Raw genomic sequence first — 17395 nt, 5'->3', positions numbered from 1 at the left:
TAATAGATAAAACTTGATTTTAAATGGTTTTCACAAAAATGCAATTGTCAGGTAGAAACCTAACATTGTACATTGTACCAGTATCATGATATTTTTAATTATTTTTTTAGTTGTAATCTGCAATGCAGAGATGCTTTAGGTAGGGCAGAAATAGGCTCGCATTCCCAGCAGAATTTGCATACCCAGATTTTGCACCATCCATACTTTGCACCCCCCATACCTGTTCACCTAATGCATTATCAGCAGTTTCTGTGCTCCACCACAGTGTTTTCAATTTGCACATAACCTGGTAGCAAACAACCTGGTTTTGATGTTCTGCTATTTCTGTGTCACATAAGTGAATAGTAGTGCTGTCATGTACCAAAATAAGGGGTTTTGGGAACTGAAAAGTTTCAGAGACTTTTCAGATGTAGAAAATGTGGTTATTTTTTTATCTTACTCTGATGTCCATTCAGTTTATTACACTTGAGTTTAAAAACTACTTCTAATATGTTGTGGTTTTCTTGGGACCAATGTCATCTTAGTGGCAGACATATTGCATTAGCTATATTCAAATTTTTAACTAAATAAGGAGATCTAGGTGTTCTCCTCTGTTTCTCCAAGTGTGATCTACAGGACTTAATGCTTACTGAGGTTCTAGCAAATAGCTAGAACCAGCAGTTTGGTGTCCAGCAGTTTTCTTGGTGTTTCTTGCAATCCCCTCCTTTTTAGTTAATAGTGAAGTGAAAGCCTTTCTCTAGGTTTAGCACTTCATAATGGTCTCCTCTATCTACTCTCATATACGTTAGAGATTCATATCTATTTTTACATGCTGTTAATTCACAGAAGCAGAATAAGGTTAGTTTTAACTTTTTTGTTTTTCCTTGTAGAATGCTGGGACTCTTCATCCGTGGAATTGAAGAAAACAGCAGATCTAGACGTGAGGGGCTTTTCCATGAAAGTGAATGCATTGTGAAAATTAACCATGTGGACCTTACAGATAAAACCTTTGCACAGTAAGTGCTGGTTTACTGATACTTTTAACTAGCCAGGATTTTGTACAGTGCTATGTTAATAAACACTTAATAAAGGGATTCATGCAAAGGAATTAATATTTATTTCAGATAACAGTTCCTGTGAAATTGAAACCTGCCAAAAACCTCTTCATTTTCTTCCTTAAACCTCTAGATCAGGTGAAATTTGAGGAGAGGAATCTTCTTGTAGTCTTAGTGAACGTTTTGTGCTTGCTTTAATTATCTTAGCTGTGTAATTCTTCTGTAATTTTTCCCATATTTTCCTTTCAATTTGTTCCTCTTAAGCCTTCAGAAAAAGTCAACAATTGCACCATTGTTTTTAATGTTCTTTTGGAAATGAAGTATGTGGGGTTTTTTTGTTCTGCAGCTTTCTGAGCATTTAGTATTTTAAAAATACTGGTACTGTCAAAATACGGTCAGTTGACCTAAATGGTAAGTCTTACCTCTTACAACTTTTAATAAAAGTTAATAAAGAATGTTGACATTTGTTACCTATCTCAAATTAACAGGTTCCTTTGATTAGCTGTGAATTAATATGACATTGCACAATATAATAGCCTCTGAAATTTCACAGATATTTACTCATTATTTTTTTTTACTTTTAATCCATCTGTTTAGACAGCTGATTGATTATTTACAATATAACAAAAATCTATTTCAAACTCAAGAGAGTTGATATTTAACTTTCTGAACATGAAGCACAATCAAGTAAGTAATTTTACTGTTAGGGATAAATATATTCAAAGCAAGTTTTCATAAAACCAGTTTAGTTCTGTAGTGTAGGTATTACCTTCTTTCTGAGGCTGTCCCTTTTGCCTCCTGATAGCTTTTTGAGTTGCTACTTTCTGCATATTTGGTGTTAAAATATATTCTGCTGTGATACAGAACATGCATGCTCTTCCATTCGTGGAAAGCTCCTATGTAAGATTCCAGCTCAACGTAATTGTTGGTATCATATTAAAATGTACTCTGTGCAGTTTTGTAACAAAGATATATTTCTCTAATATGATATTTTTCCTGAATCACAACCTCTTTTCAACATTGTGTGTGATCTCCTCTTCACAAATTTATACTCTCCTTTGCGTTTTCTTCAGAATGTGTCTAGATACCAGAGGTGTTAAGCTCCTGGATGTGTGTGGAGTGGAGAACTCCATGTACTTAACTTCCTCCAAATTTATTTAAAGTTTTGGGAGTTGGAAGGGATAGTCACAAAGATAATTGTTGGTTTAGAGAGGCCAGTCTTGTTAGGCAGTCTGTCTCTGTCATTGGAAGACTGAAAGAAAGTTGACTAAAGGGAGATTTAGAGCAGCTACTGATTTAGTTGGTCAAAGTCAAACTGCATCAAGTCCGACAAGGCTCAGCGCAAGGTTCTGCACCTGGGTTGAGGCAATCCCGTTCACAGATACAGGTTGGGAGGAGAAAAGATAACAGACAGCCATGAGGAGAAGGACTTGGGCGGGGGAGTGGGGTGTAGACCAAAAAAGCCATCAATGTGTGCTTGGAGCCCAGAAAGCCAGCCAGGTCCTGGGCTTCATCAAAAGAAGCACAGACAGCTGGTGAAGGGAGGGGATTCTCCCCCTCTACTCTGCCCCTGTGAGACCTCACCTGAAGTGCCGTGTCCAGTTCTTTAGTCCCCAGCATAAGAAAGACAGAGCTTCTGGAACATGTCCAGAAGAGAACCACTAAAATGATCTGAGGGCTGGAGCACCTCCCCTATGAAGACAGGCTGAGGAAGTTGGGGTTTTTCAGCCTGGAGAAGAGGAGGCTCCAAGGTGACCTTATAGCAACCTTCCAATACTGAAGGGGACCCACAGGAAAGCTGGGGTAGGACACTTTTTTGCATGGGTATGTAGTGAGAGGACAAGGGGGAATGCTTTCAAACTTGAAAAAGGGAGGTTTAGGTTACACATGAGTGATGAAAGAAATAGTTTCTTGTAAGGGTGATGAGACACTGGAACAGGTTGTCCAAGGAAGTTGTGACTGCCCCCTCCTTGGAAGTTTTCAAGGCCAGGTTGGATGGGGCCTTGGGCAACCTGGTCTGGTGGAAGGTATCTGTGCCTCTGCAGGGGGGTTGGACCTAGGTGATCTTTAAGACATTCTGTGATTCTAAGAAAGCAGGTTTTCAGGTTGAAATTAATTGAAATGAATGGTTTTCATTTGGCATAACATAACTGTACTACCATGACAGAAGTTAAAAGTTACAGAAGTATAGTAAATATAATGGATGTGGTAAGTATTGTCACAAGGTCTATTAACCTAGAAATAGTCAGCAAATTCTCCTTTAAGAGGAAAATCTGTCCACTGGTTTCATATTGACATTTTTTCATATCCCTTGTAAAAGCTGTTTAACACTTTGAAGAGAGTGTTACATACTGTCTCTTTTTGTTTTCATCAGGGACTTCCTAGTATTGCTCCTGATCACTTCTGCTTCTGCAGCTGTATTGGCAGCAGTCTGCTTTCTGTATTCCCATGTTTATAATTGTTTTATATATTGAGACTGTTGGTCATCTTTTTCGCTTGCTGTTAATTCAGCTAGATTCTCTTGTGTTGCAGAATTTCTAGCACCTCTTTTAGTTGACTCCCTTATATCTTCAAAGTGTGCACTTGGAGTGTCAAGAAATGTAAATTTCTCCATCCGTTACATTTTCTCTTTAAAGTGCAGCCAGTTATTTTCTCCCCTGAGGACTGCAGGTTACATTCCCACAGGATGTCTTCTGCTTTTTCCATCATTTTTCATATGAAGATCTCATATTCTGTCTTTCTTGTATTTAAAATACTTATCCCCTGAAACGGAGTTATTAAATCGTATGGCCAAGTAGCTACTTGCAGGGATGAAGGAGAGGTGTGAAAGAAACCCAGTTTAAGACTTTTTGGCTTTATGCTGTGAGTGTGACATGGTGTGTGTGACCAGGGTAAGGTCTGTCCTTGCAAACCTTTACAGGCTGTAGCTGAGCTGGTGGCCTATAACCCCTGCAGACACCCCAGGACAGTGCTGTTGCAGTTCTGAAACCTAGCCCTTAAGGGTTGTTCTGGAAGGATACCTTCCTACAGCACTTCCCTGCTTCCTTTTCTTTTTTAGGTTTGAGTTTCCTTTTCTGGCATTGTCTTCTGTCATTGAATGCAGTTATTCTGACACTTGGAGCACATCCACTCAGTTTAACCAACATGGTTAGATGATTCTTTCCCTCTGTGTCTATTGTGATTACTGCTGGCACTTCATGCTGCAAAAAAGTCTTCATGCTGCAAAAGCCCCTCTCAAAACAGCCCCTCCTTCCCACTACCTGGAGCTGCAGTGTGGTGTTATTGTGTGGTTCTTTTGATCTGGGAGAGCAGTGGGTCTGTATTCAGGATGTTAACATTTGTGGAGGCTTCCTTTCAGTGTCAGCATAAAAAGTGTTTATTTTGGAAGCACTTTCAACATTGATTCTTGTTGCATAACTGGAACTAAATCTACATCCAAGACTTCAGTGAAATACTGACTTTGCTTTACTGGCAAATACACTACAGATATGTAGTAAGATATGTAATTGGTTCTCAAAAAGGACACCGTGATTTATTTTAAAAATACTGGGGCTGTTACTTCCCCTATTGACTCAATACCTAAACAGGAATTCTTGATTTTTCCTTTTCACAATGTGATTCAGCTACTACTTCTATTTGTACTTTAGTTTGCTACTACAGTATGGAAGAAAATCACTCTACTTCATCAAAAGGTAGGAGAGGAAAGCATTGAAACACAGGTCTCCTTTGTTCCTTTAGAATCCAAGGTTCATGAAATGCCTTGTTTGACTGAATCTAGAGATTATTCAAAATACAGAGAAAGCTTTATGAATAGTTACTTTGGACAACTTCTTTTAATTGCTGTGGCAGTGCAAGGGAACCAAAGGCAACTGTATTGTTACCATCTCATAAGCTCAAGTGGAGTAGTTTCCTTAAATCGTTTAGCAGTTTCTGATGTTGCAACTGAGCATGTTTATAAAGGCATTTATTAAGTAAAGGCCACAGAACCACCTTAGCAAGAGGCTACTGCTTGAAAGATGTGAGTAATAACTACCTATTTATTTATCTATTTATGTAGAAATGTTGTTGCAACTTTTTAGTCCCCGTTTTATTTCTGATGTCTATATATATCCCACACCATTATCTTTTTCTATTCACTGTTTGCACTCACAGTATTTCTTCTGAAGATGTCCATATATCCCATACCCTCATCTGTTTTTATTGCTGTGGAATCAGCCAGCAGGTGATGAAGGGATCTGAAAGGCAGTTAGGCTGGACTTGGAAAAAATGGAGTCTTGAGCTTCCTCAGAGTAGATGTATGCACCAGAGCAATTGCTCGTCAGTGCTCAGGGTGCCTTTATGCCAACAAGAAAATCTCTAATAGACAAACACTTTAAAAAGTAACATGCTATAACTTCAGGAGTCTTTTGATGAGCTTTTGCTATCAGAACTTCCCTTCCTGATGCTCTGCATGAAGAAATGTGTTCATTGGTTTATCTAGCTCATATGTCTTCTTAGCAGGCTAGGAATCCTGACAATTGTAAGGTGAGGAAATGCTGTAGTTGAGAAACCCTGTGTCATGTATACCTTTTAGAAAAGGGACCTTATAGCTGTGAAATTAGTTATTTCTTCATGTTTAAGGTAAACTTTGTCTTATTCTCTGTAAACAACTTCAAACTTTGCCTGGTTTTCCTGGTTTATTATGTGAATATTCATACCTTTCTTTTAAAGGGCTCAAGACATCTTCCGTCAGGCAATGAAATTTCAAAGTGTTGTGTTGGAAGTCCTTCCTCCATATAATCAAGAACTGTATGAGAAGTCTGCTATTGCTCCTCTTTCTTTTCCGGATAATGAAGAAGCTCCAAAAGCAAAGATTCCACCTCCTGTTCATCCAAAACCTGCTCTAAAAACAATTCATCTTTCTGGAGCAAGCAGCTTAGATGCAGATGTACAGGCAACACAACAAAAAGTGAAGAGCCCCAACCTCCCACGTCTGGGTAGAAAGTTGTCTTCTCCCTCACTGTCTCCCCTTATGGGCTTTGGCAATAAAAAAAATGCAAAGAAAATAAAGATTGACCTGAAAAAAGGTGGGTCTTGGGAATGGTATGATTAATTCTGTATCATGTTCTTTTTATACGTTAACTGTTAACTAAACTAGTGACATTAAAAATGCAAGTTATTTATTTACTTATCTAAAAGTTCCAAAACTTCAAAAGTTAAAGCAATGTAAATAGTAATGCTCACAACACTCAGCTTTCTCTTAAAGTTTAGATGCATGTTATCCATACCTATATGATTTTTTAAAAAAACATCTCAGTTACTGGCTGTGTGGAAGGTATTTCATTAGCAACATGCAGTATTAAAGCTTCAGCTTTTTCACAAGTATGGAATAAAAGTTTCAATTGTCCACCTTTGTTCTTTTTGCTAATATCTGCTATTGACCAGTGCTGACTACAACATTCTTTTAAAGATATATTTAAAAATATACTCTGTTACGTGTTATCCAAGAAGTTGAGCACAGATATACCCCTCTGTTTTATTTTTTACAAGCCTTTTCTTTTTATTCAGCTGTCAGAAAGACAAATTTGTGCACCTCTCTTAATTGCTGCTCCATGCAGACTTCTGTTTTTGCATGGAGTTAGAGGTTTATGTACATGAAGTAAAATGTGCTTGAGCAGATCCCAATTAGCATTTTTATTTTCCATTTAATTTCTTTCTCTGGTTTGGCTGAGAGTTAAATTTAATGGTGGAAGTGATCCTTTTAAAAATTGGAACGTTATTCATTTAACTCATAATGAATATAATCAAGCTATCATTTCTTAGTTTTTATTATTTCTTCACTAATTTTTACTTATGAACTCTTGAGCTCTTCATGTTAACTTTGTGTTAACAAAGCCTACTTTAGGATTTTTGCCATTTTAGATGTAATGGTTTTGATTTCGAATCAGTGATTAATGTTTTTAGAAATTATGGGAATGTGATACTGGCATGATGATATCTCCAAAAACTGTCACAGTAGTAGCAACCCTGTTCAATATAAAAATATTAATATTGACCCTGCTATTCTGGGTGATTTGTTGGCTTCTAAACAGTACCTGCTAATACTGCTTTTACTCCCTAAGTATTTGTTATTTCTCTATTAAAACCTGAAGTTGTTTATTTCCAAGCAAAAAACAACCAATGGAAGCTTTGAAATCATTTGTCCTTTCTTAACAGCATGTAGTCAGTTTTTGCCTTCACATCATGTGACATTTCCCACTCTGCACCAGGTATCAGTAAAGCCTGATAAATTATGTTTATGTTCATAAATAAACAATTCTGATTGCTCTGATTTGTTTCAGATACTATTGACATTAACGGTAAGGCTGATACTAAAACAATGTAGAGAAAAGGTTAATGCTCTAAAATGAGAGTTCTCACTTGTCCTGTATTATTGTGGGCTACCAGAAGATATTTCCATCTGTAGCTGTTGCAGGAGGATTTGAGGACTGATGTGTCCTGACATAGATAGAATTCTGCTATAGACCATGCAGAAAATAGCTCATTTTTACAGATTTTTGTTTGCCTTTTTTTTGTAAGAGCTAACCTGAATATCTGTGCTATGTTAATGACATTGCTTACTTGTGATGATCATCATTTGGTTGTTGAATTTTTATATTGGGAGTTCTTTATCTGACCCTCTAGGTCAAGAAGGACTTGGTTTCACTGTGGTTACCAGAGACTCTCCAGTACATGGTCCCGGCCCGATTTTTGTGAAGAATATTTTGCCAAAAGGTGCTGCAGTAAAAGATGGTCGTTTGCAGTCAGGGGACAGAATCCTGGAGGTTAGGAAAAACTTCCATTGTGTTTTTTCTGAGTATTGATCACTGGTTTTGACATGAGTATTTTAGTTTCTTATATCTGCTGATGATGTACGGAATTAGAATTCTTGACTGTAGTTTAAAAAAAAACCTCCTGGCTTTCATATTGTTTGTCAACAAGTAATTTACATGGCAATTTTGAAAATGGTGCTTTCTGCAGGGGTCCATGGGATGTTTGAAAAAGGAGAATCTGATAAGATCTTGGTTCTTAAATCGGATAAATACATCAGTTCAGATACAAATTATGTCTTGACTCTTCAGCCATGTATAAAAATCTCCAGTTTAGTCCTCATTTGAAGGCAATTTTGCTCAAATTGGTCTGGTTAAAAATTTCAGATATCTTGTGAGTTAGTCTGGTGGGTTATTTCTACTCACTAACCTAAAAAAGCTCTTAAAGTTAACAGTTCTAATAACACCTAGTTCTTGTTTCTGTACTTTTCATCTTCAAAGTGCTTTACAAACTAATAAAGCCTCACAAACCCTGCAAGGTGGGTAAATACTACAGACCTGATTTAATGGTGAAAATGAGGGAAAAAATGGTTAAGTGATTTGTACAGGGCCAGAGGGGGAGACAGTGTGGGAGCTGTTGCTGAATATTTGCTTTTAGTCACTGGATGATACATTGTTAGGTGAGGGAAAAAGTAAAGAAGAGTCATATTCACATGATGTGACATCCTCTGTTCTTTTGGGCCCTGTAGGTGAATGGACGAGACATCAGTGGCAGGACCCAGGAAGAGCTTGTAGCTATGCTGAGGAGCACAAAGCAAGGGGAAACTGTCTGTCTGATTGTGGCTCGTCAGGAGGAGGCCTTTCTACCTCGAGAGCTGGTAAACTCATTTGTTTTTTCTTGGAAGAGTGATACTGAAACAATTTCATGTTTTAAAAGTAGCTCAAGAAGTAGAAATGAAGTGGTGTTGGCTGAGAAAGTCAACGAAGGATAAATGTGTAAGTCTTATGTTTGAGAAGTGTTTAAACTTAGTTTTGATGTTGATAGATATTTGTTTTGAACTTCTTTAGATGCAATTCCCCACAATCTGATTTTTCATCCCCAAAATTACATCATAAGCATAACTCACAGGGCAATATAATACATTAAGTTTGTAACTGTGATGTCAAGCATGACCAAAAAGGGATTCTCCTCTTTCAGAACAGCAACAAACTTTAAACCAGAAGTTTATAGTGCATGTAATGTGTTCTACATCTTATAGGAACTATCTAGTGAGGGTGGCAGACTCGGGAGATGCATCTAGTAAGCCAGGTACCAAACAGGAGTGCTGAGGAATAGAATTCCATTATACTCTTCCCAAATTTTTGGAAGCAAGCCTTTCCTTGGCTGCTTGTCTTTGACTACATAGGCTCTTGTATGTCTGGTTTTTGTTCTATTTGAAGAGCTTTATTTTCACATCTTTTTTTAAAAAGTTGTCATGAAACTGTTCCCTTTTCTCTCACATAGAGGAGGACTGCATCAGGATAAAACTGCTGTCTGATGCATACTGGTTTCCTCTCAAAGAAGGTCATCTCTTTGGTCGCCTCTTCCTTATCTTGATTGATGACTATACTTGACCTTTCATTAAGAAGTCTTAGGATAAAGGAAGGACAGAATTTCCTACTTTTGTCCCATTTTATCTCCTTTAAAGATCACAAACTGCCTTCATTCTTTTCTTAAGATTCAGCGTTCTTGCTTTTCTTTTTGCTATAGACCATTAACAGGATCTACATAAATCTTCAGTTATATTACTTCAGAAAACATTGTCAACAATTTTCTTCATATTCTTGTTGACTGTTGAACCTCGTGGATGTCATGGTGTCTGTTGCCTGTGGTAAGATAAGGAGGGGGAGTTCAGATTCTCTGTGAGCCTTTTCTCTTGTGCTGCTGTGCCTACTTTTTCCTGTAGCAGGGCAATTGTGAAGTGTACCAACAAAACTATTTTTGTTTTCATTTGCCCCTTTCTACTTAGTAATCTTTAGTGAGGTTAAACATTTTCAGCCCTAGAATTGTGCATTGGTTGTCAGAGACTCCAAAAACACTGAAGCTGGTAATTGTAATGCTGTTTAATAAACCCTTTAGGTTGTAGAGTCAGTATCTGTGTGGTTTGGAGGGCAATTTCTGATTAAAGTACTAACCTAGCTAATATATTCAGGACTTCTTCCACCAGCTCTAGTGTGGAGCTATAAAGGACTTGAAGAACCTACAAGCTATTTATAATTTCTAGCTGCCACAATTGCCTGCTAATTTCTAGCCCAAGGATTAACTATCTTTCAAAAGGTGACTTACTTGTGACTGGGATGATTGAAATCCAGTCTGTAGCTGCATTTATCCTGCTGGCTTGACCTTCACTGAGATTGCTCTCTGTGAAAGAATGATGAGCCCTCACTGTAACAGTGATGATGTGTGAATTCTTATCATAGAACCATAGCATGGCTAGGGCTGAAAGGGACCTTAAAGATCATCTAGTTACAACCCCCCTGACATGGGCAGGGACACCTATCACTAAATCAAGTTGCTCAAAGCCCCATTCAGCCTGGCTTGGAATGCTTCCAGGAAGGGTGCATCCACAACTTCCTTGGGCAACCTGTTCCAGTGTCTCACCACCCACACAGGAAAGAATTTCCTCCAAATATCTAATCTAAATCTCCCCTCTTCAAGTCTGAAACCATTTTCCTGTGTCCTCTCACTACACACCCATGCAAAAAAGTGGCCCTGTGGGTCCCCTTAAGGTATTGGAAAATGAATATAAAGTCACCTTGGAGTCTCCTCTTCTCCAGTCTGAATGACCACAACCTCCTCAGCCTGTCTTCATAGGGGAGGTTCTCCAGCCTTCTGATCATTTTAGTGGTTCTCTTCTGGACATGTTCCAGAAGCTCTGTGTCCTTCTTATGCTGAGGACTAAAGAACTGGACACAGGATTCCAGGTGGGGTCTCACAGGAGCAGAGTAGAGGGGGAGAATCCCCTCCCTTCACCAGCTGTCTGTGCTTCTTTTGATGAAGCCCAGGACCTGGCTGGCTTCCTGGGCTCCAAGCACATTGATGGCTTACATTAAGTTTCTGGTCCACCCCCTGCCCCCCAGAATTCTTCTCCTCATGGCTGTCTGTTATCTTTTCTCCCCCCAACCTGTATTTGTGAACGGGATTGCCTCAACCCAGGTGTAGAACCTTGTGCTGAGCCTTTTTGAGCTTCATGCAATTTGCATGAGTCCAGTTCTCAAGGCTGTCAAGGTTCTGTGTTTCTTGTTATCCCAGTGAGGTACAATATGGCACGGATGTGAGTTACTGAAATACATTACACAATTTTATGGAACCATGCCTTCTAAATTAAAAAGCCTTCCAGCAACATCTGTTTGGTAGCTGATGGCAAAAGTCAGGTCTGTCATGCCACTAAGCTACCAGATGCTGATAATAACATGATGCTTGTTTGAATTAATGAGTTTTCTGATAGTAGTCTCAGCAAAGATTACAAAATAAAACTAAAGTTGGTTTTGCTTTTTTTTGGTTTTAGTTTTAGCCATGATATTACATTGGACTAATCCCCTACTACCCAAAAAGTAACAGTGCTGTTTTGATCAAAGAAAAAAAAGCCAGAACTTTAAATGTTTGGTATTGTAAGAAAAAGCAATGGATAATCCACTATTTTTCAAGAGCAGCTGTAACTTCATTCCCTGACTCTGTATCATGCATGCAGTGTTCACCTAAAGACTTGAGGGTTTTCTTAATACCTGGCAATAACAGGGTAATTGCTTTATAACAGGCTGGTTCTTGAGTTGAACAGGGATTGTGGAAGCTCTTTATTTTCTTCACATTCCCTATTTCCTTTTGGAAGAAAAAAAGAGAAGGACTGCCTAGTAAACATGCCCACTCCCCACTGATTCCTGTTGCAAAGATTCCTGTGGCTCTGGAACATGGTTTGCTGGAGTACGTGCACAAAGCCACTTTTTAGCATGTTGCTGCACTGGAACAGGCTTCCCACATTAATTTCTGGAAAGAATTTGATTGCTGCATGGGCACAACAAATAATGTTAAAAAGTAACAGCAGGTGACATTTGGTTTTCTGGATCTGTAATCATGTAACTTGACACTATATCATTAATAAAGCTGTGGTTTGGAGAATGCTTGGTCTCACAAATATTTTATCTTCAGTAAGTTATATGAGAGCAGAGTTAGGGGCTTTTGTTACTGTGATCTATGCTGATGAGTTGCTAGCATGTGGAAAAATATATTTAGAGTAGCAACCTTTTGCCACACCAGCCAAGTAATAGATGTGATATGGGTGAGGATGAGTTAATCTTGCAAACAGACATTAAATTTTATTGAACTTGGGCTTCAGTTACACTATCCCATGCAACATCTGAGAGTTGTACAGTCATATTGTTTGCACATAATGAGGGAATAAAATAGAAACCCCAGTCTTTGTAGTATTGGTACTACTTGAAAAAAAAGGAGGATCTAATGAGGTTTTTTTCCTTTATTGAAGCAGATTAATGAAGCAGAATTTGGACTAACCACAGGATTATTATCCTTATTATCCAGTTAGCCAAATGTTCCCAGTATTTGCCAGATCTTGATTCATTTAATTACCAGTCTGCAGAGTGGCTGATGATTAGTGCATTTCTGAAGGTGCAATTTAAACTGTGCGACACTGATTATTTTCTGAAGGGTGGTGAATATGAGAGAGAAACTGTCTTAACTGAACAGGTTTGGATTTTCCAACTGCTATCAAAGTAATTGGAGTACATATCAAACTATGGCCACTGTTCTGTTGTGTTCTGAAAATACAGTGTCTTGATCATATATATTTGTTGCATCTTGTTTTTTCTCTGAGAGAAATGTGTGACCTGATGATGCCATGTCTTGCAATAATTGTATAAAAATATTTCTTGTAAAAAATATATGAAATTGAATCATTCACCCTTCTCTTTCCTCTCATTGGTAAAACAAGCAAAGCTATTTCAATAAGAACAGCTCTTGTGTAACCCTTTCTTTGTCATAATCTTATGCAATTCTTTATTATTCTTACTTTTCATGAACCTTCTGGATAGCAGATATGAAATACATAAGCAGAGCAATATACCTGTTCTTCAACTGCCAGAAATGATTTAACACTGAAACTACTTTGGTGCATTTTTCCTTGTTAGAGCACATACATAGCTTATGTTTTGCATATGCTTTATTTTTTATTTTACCTTACCAGCTTCAACTCTAATCACTGTTTCTATGGTTTACTGACATATTCACTGATCACTGAAGAATGGAAGTAGAAAGGGAATAAATGGGCATTTTTACTACAGAAGCTGAAAGAGCAACAATGTATAAAATGCAGCATTGATCTATAACTCTGATTCTTTTTTTTTTTACATACACACTATATGGGATGGAAGAAAGGAATATGAGGGCAGGTTCAATTTTTTTTCTGGTTACCATGTGATTAAGTTTTATGTTTCAGTCCTCCCTTAGTTATTTCCTTCCTCTACCTTCAACTTCTATGCCTGAAGGAAAAATGTTTGTCTGGATTGTTGTCCTTTTTGGTTTTAATACTCAAAGGTTATTTTCCATTATTTTCTTTTAATTATTTCTTGCCTTTTAATGTGCAGGAAATAATAGATGAAACTTCAGCCTAGACTTAAACATTTTGGCACCTGTTTTTGTAGGTCAACCAGTGAGTGTCATATTCAATTCAAATAAATAATTCTCATGCTCCAATAAATTAAGTCAGAAAATTCTTTCAGCAAGTACCATTTCTTTGTTTTGTTATCTCTATTCAAAGTGAGAAGAATCTGATAGGGAAAAAAAATTTAATATATATGTATCGGATTTTAATCATATACAGAAGATGCAGCTCCTGAGTTGTTATAATGAAGGCTGCTTGGAATACACATGGTACCTTTCATCTTGGCTGACTTTATCAGCTATGGAGATTTTTTAAGTCCTGGTTTTTTTCCAAGGACTTTTGAATCAAGGTCTTGAATGTTGAGCCTGTAGATTATCTAGAATAATTGAGAAATTAGTGTAGATTTTGTCTGTGCTTATGTGTCTCTTTAGATTGAAACCATTGTTAGTGCAATCCCTCACAGGTTTTCAGCATTCAGTATGGATTTCAGAAGTTCATTATATCTTACAGTACCAGAAACTGAGGTTTGTTGATTCGTTACCGTGCTCATTATAAAAGTTAGTAAGAGATTGCTGTTTAGAAGGAACATGACAGTCCTTCCTACCACAGCAGCTGTGGCAAAAAGTATCCTGTTGTCCTGGCTTTTGGTGGGACTCCCTAACTTAGCAAAGGGGAATAAATTGCTTGAATAATTCATGTATCTCTAAAATGTGGTTGTTTTTCTCTTTAAACTAGATACAACAATTTTGCAGTGGTAGAATGTGTTCTCAGATGCTGTGACGTGCCAATACTGCTCTCAAGCTAACTTGAGTTAGGCTTTTCTCAGTGGTGACCAGTGATAGGACAAGGGGTAATGGGTGTAAATTGGAGCACAGGAGGTTCAAGTTGAATATTCGAAAAAATTTTTTTACTGTAAGGGTGACAGAGCCCTGGAACAGGCTGCCCAGGGGGGTCGTGGAGTCTCCTTCACTGGAGATATTCAAAACCCGCCTGGACACGTTCCTATGTGATGTACTCTAGGTGGCCCTGCTCTGGCAGGGGGGGTTGGACTAGATGATCTTTCGAGGTCCCTTCCAACCCCAAGGATTCTATGATTCTATGATTCTATGCTCCCAGCACAGCAAACGTGTTTACTGGGCTTTTTTGTGTGACAGTGGCAGCCTGGTCAGGACTGCCGAGCTCTTACTGCACTTCATCTACTGTTGCTTTCTCTGTCAAGCCCATCCAAGTGTTATGGTGCAGCAGTGGTTTATCTTTCAGACCCAGTCTTCCTATTTTCTAGCAAAGGTGGCTCATCTTAAAAGAGTAGTCTAAAAACTCAGGTCATAAGTTATTGTCTGCACAAACCTTTGATGGTGCTCTACCTGCTTGTAAGGAATAAGTTAGACTAGAGACAAGTAAGGAGAGAACTCTTTTTGGATACAGGATTGTTGCCCAAAACTCTTTAAACTGAGGAACCTCAGAACATTGGGAATTGAAAACTGCTCACTGGATAGGACCCGTTTCAGCTCTGGTGTTGCACAGTGTTTGGGAGACCACTTTCATCTATAAAATCTGGTTTATACATCAGAATAGAGTCATTTAAGATCTGGCTTTTAACAGAAATTGAGTCTTCATACACTTTAGATGCATTTATCCAGATTTGCAGAATTTACATTTAATAAAACCAGAGTACTTGGGCAATTCTTAGATCTTACTGGCAATTGTAGTACCTTGCCTTTTCCAAGGGTCACAAGATTTATTCTCTATGTTATATGAAATTTTTTTTAACATTTCAGTGTCTTGGAATCCATGGGAAAATGTTTTTCCTAGGCTGACTTAATGTTCATGTGCATGTGGTGTTTGAAGGTGGCATAAAATAATTACACAGTACTTATTGCTTTGTTTGTCATCCCTTCAAAACTGTAACCAAGCAATTGAGTAGAGTTGGATTTGTACATCACAGTGCTGTGATCTGTTTGCCAGGAATATATTCTGAATGTATGCAGTAACAGCAATCATTAATTCACCCTGAAAATACCATGCAGTCTTCCATCTTCATGAGTGATGTTAGGATCTAAGTGGCAAGGTATATTAACTGCATAAGGCTCCAGCTCAGTAGGGTGCTTAAACACATGGCTAACCCCAGACATGGGATGAAAATGGGTGTTTTCACAGTAGGACATACCTTGATTGAGGACCCAACTGGTAAATTTTTCTCAGTTTGCTACAGTTATGTAACCTTAAAGGTTAAGAAAGACTGCTTTTTTAAAAGTTAGAGCAGTGACATACTGAATTCAAAACTCCTTTGCAAGAACAAAGCATTTCCTTGGGTCATACTTACCATAGGATCTCAAAGAGGCAAGTCAAGCAAACTGGAAAATCTCCATTTTTTAAGTGTCCTGTGACATCAGATGGTAAATTGTGAAATGTGAGGTGTCTGCCTTGGGTGGGGAGCTGAATCTAGTTTTGCCAATTATGTCAGATGTAAATTTGTAGTGTACTGTGATAATGTAAAATACCCAAGTGCAGTGTAAATCTCTATGGATTTGATATTGGCTTTCTTGTCTTAGTAGGGTGTACCATTAGTGACCATTTAGTTTTTATTGCAATACAGAATATGGATGATTTTAAAGAAGCCAAGATGAACATCTCTCAGAAATGCTAAAGATGAATACATGCAGCAGTGACTTCAGTTATTTACTAGATTGTGGCAAAATAACCTTTGAGTATTATTTTCAAGACCATTACTTTATACCTACATTAAAAAAAAAAAAAGAGGTGTAGATTTTATAATGAGTAATATTGAGCTAATCAGGAAAGTTTCATAATTGTGGCTAAGCTCTTGTAAAAGAACATAGACAATAGTGCAAATCAGGGCATAGTTTATTTTTCAAGCTTTTCTGCCAATAACAGTTATGTGGTGCTGAAATTTAAATGCTGCTTTTTAACTTTTACAGATTTTTGCAGAAAGTAATTGCAAAATCATGTAAATGTCTTATTTCCCTCATGTGCCTTTCAAAATAACCCCTATGGGTCTCTTCCCTTTTGTTCTCAGCTCTGAATGGCACTCCAGGGAGTTGGCATCTCTTATCAGAAACGAGCAGCTAGGCAAGGGGCAGACAGCATATTTAGAGGCCATAATAGTGTGCTGGTCAAGGGCATCAGGCAGGTACTGAAAGGTCTCTTGTTGTTTTAAACAAAAGCTATTTCCTTCCTGGCTTAAGTGGGAGTTTTTTTGGTTTTTTGTTTTGTTTTTTTTTTCAGCTTCCCTTTTGGCACGAGTATATTAGAGATAAATAGAGCAACCTTTCCAGTGAGAGGCATTAGATTATCATAAATCCACAGATCAAAAGTGCTGCGGTCAATGAGAACAAGCATTGTAAGATTAAATAAAAGAACTAATTGAAAGTGATGTCCCATGGTAGACAGAGGACTGACACAATATTGAGTGGATATAGCCATAGGCTAAGTAGACAAAAGGAGGAATACAACACAACACGTAGTACTTTTTTAAAAGGTTACAATTCTGTTTGTACTGATGATTGAGCAGGTTCTGTGTGTTACAGGAATAAAAGAAGGCCAAAAGTATATTATATCTCTTCTTTAAAATACTGAGACTCTGTTGATAAGAACTATATACCAGTAAAAGTTTGTCGTCTTAAGAATCTTTTATTCTAGCCGTCTAATTAAGAAATCAGAAACCTGAGGTACATCTGTGCTTCTTAAAAACTAAATAAAATCATTGGCAGAACATCAGTTAATGAAATGGATCCTAAGACTTTTAGATAAAGGCTTTCAATCTGCATTGCTGAATGTTATTTGGTGCATGTTAATAGTAGGGTCTTTTTCTCTCAAATATAGCAAACTGTGTTCTCTCACCTTCATGTAAACTATTCTGGACTTTTCTGTCTGGTTTGTAGATGTCAGAAGTTCCATG

The 17395-nt window shown here is 37.8% G+C and overlaps 1 protein-coding gene across 1 annotated transcript in view; it reads left to right on the top strand.

Moving 5' to 3' along the window:
- PARD3B (par-3 family cell polarity regulator beta) overlaps nt 1-17395 on the top strand; it is a 385985-nt gene that overhangs the window by 166021 nt on the left and 202569 nt on the right. Inside the window, exons 7-10 of the mRNA XM_030454365.1 lie at nt 870-995; nt 5745-6100; nt 7698-7837; nt 8572-8700. Of these exons, the coding sequence (XP_030310225.1) occupies nt 870-995; nt 5745-6100; nt 7698-7837; nt 8572-8700 (751 nt within the window). The remainder of the gene's footprint in view (nt 1-869; nt 996-5744; nt 6101-7697; nt 7838-8571; nt 8701-17395) is intronic.

Source organism: Calypte anna, chromosome 7 (assembly GCF_003957555.1).
Source record: "Calypte anna isolate BGI_N300 chromosome 7, bCalAnn1_v1.p, whole genome shotgun sequence".
NCBI classification, from domain to species: domain Eukaryota; kingdom Metazoa; phylum Chordata; class Aves; order Apodiformes; family Trochilidae; genus Calypte; species Calypte anna.
Note: the sequence above shows the minus strand (reverse complement) of the source record. Positions and strands in the feature narration are given on the sequence as shown.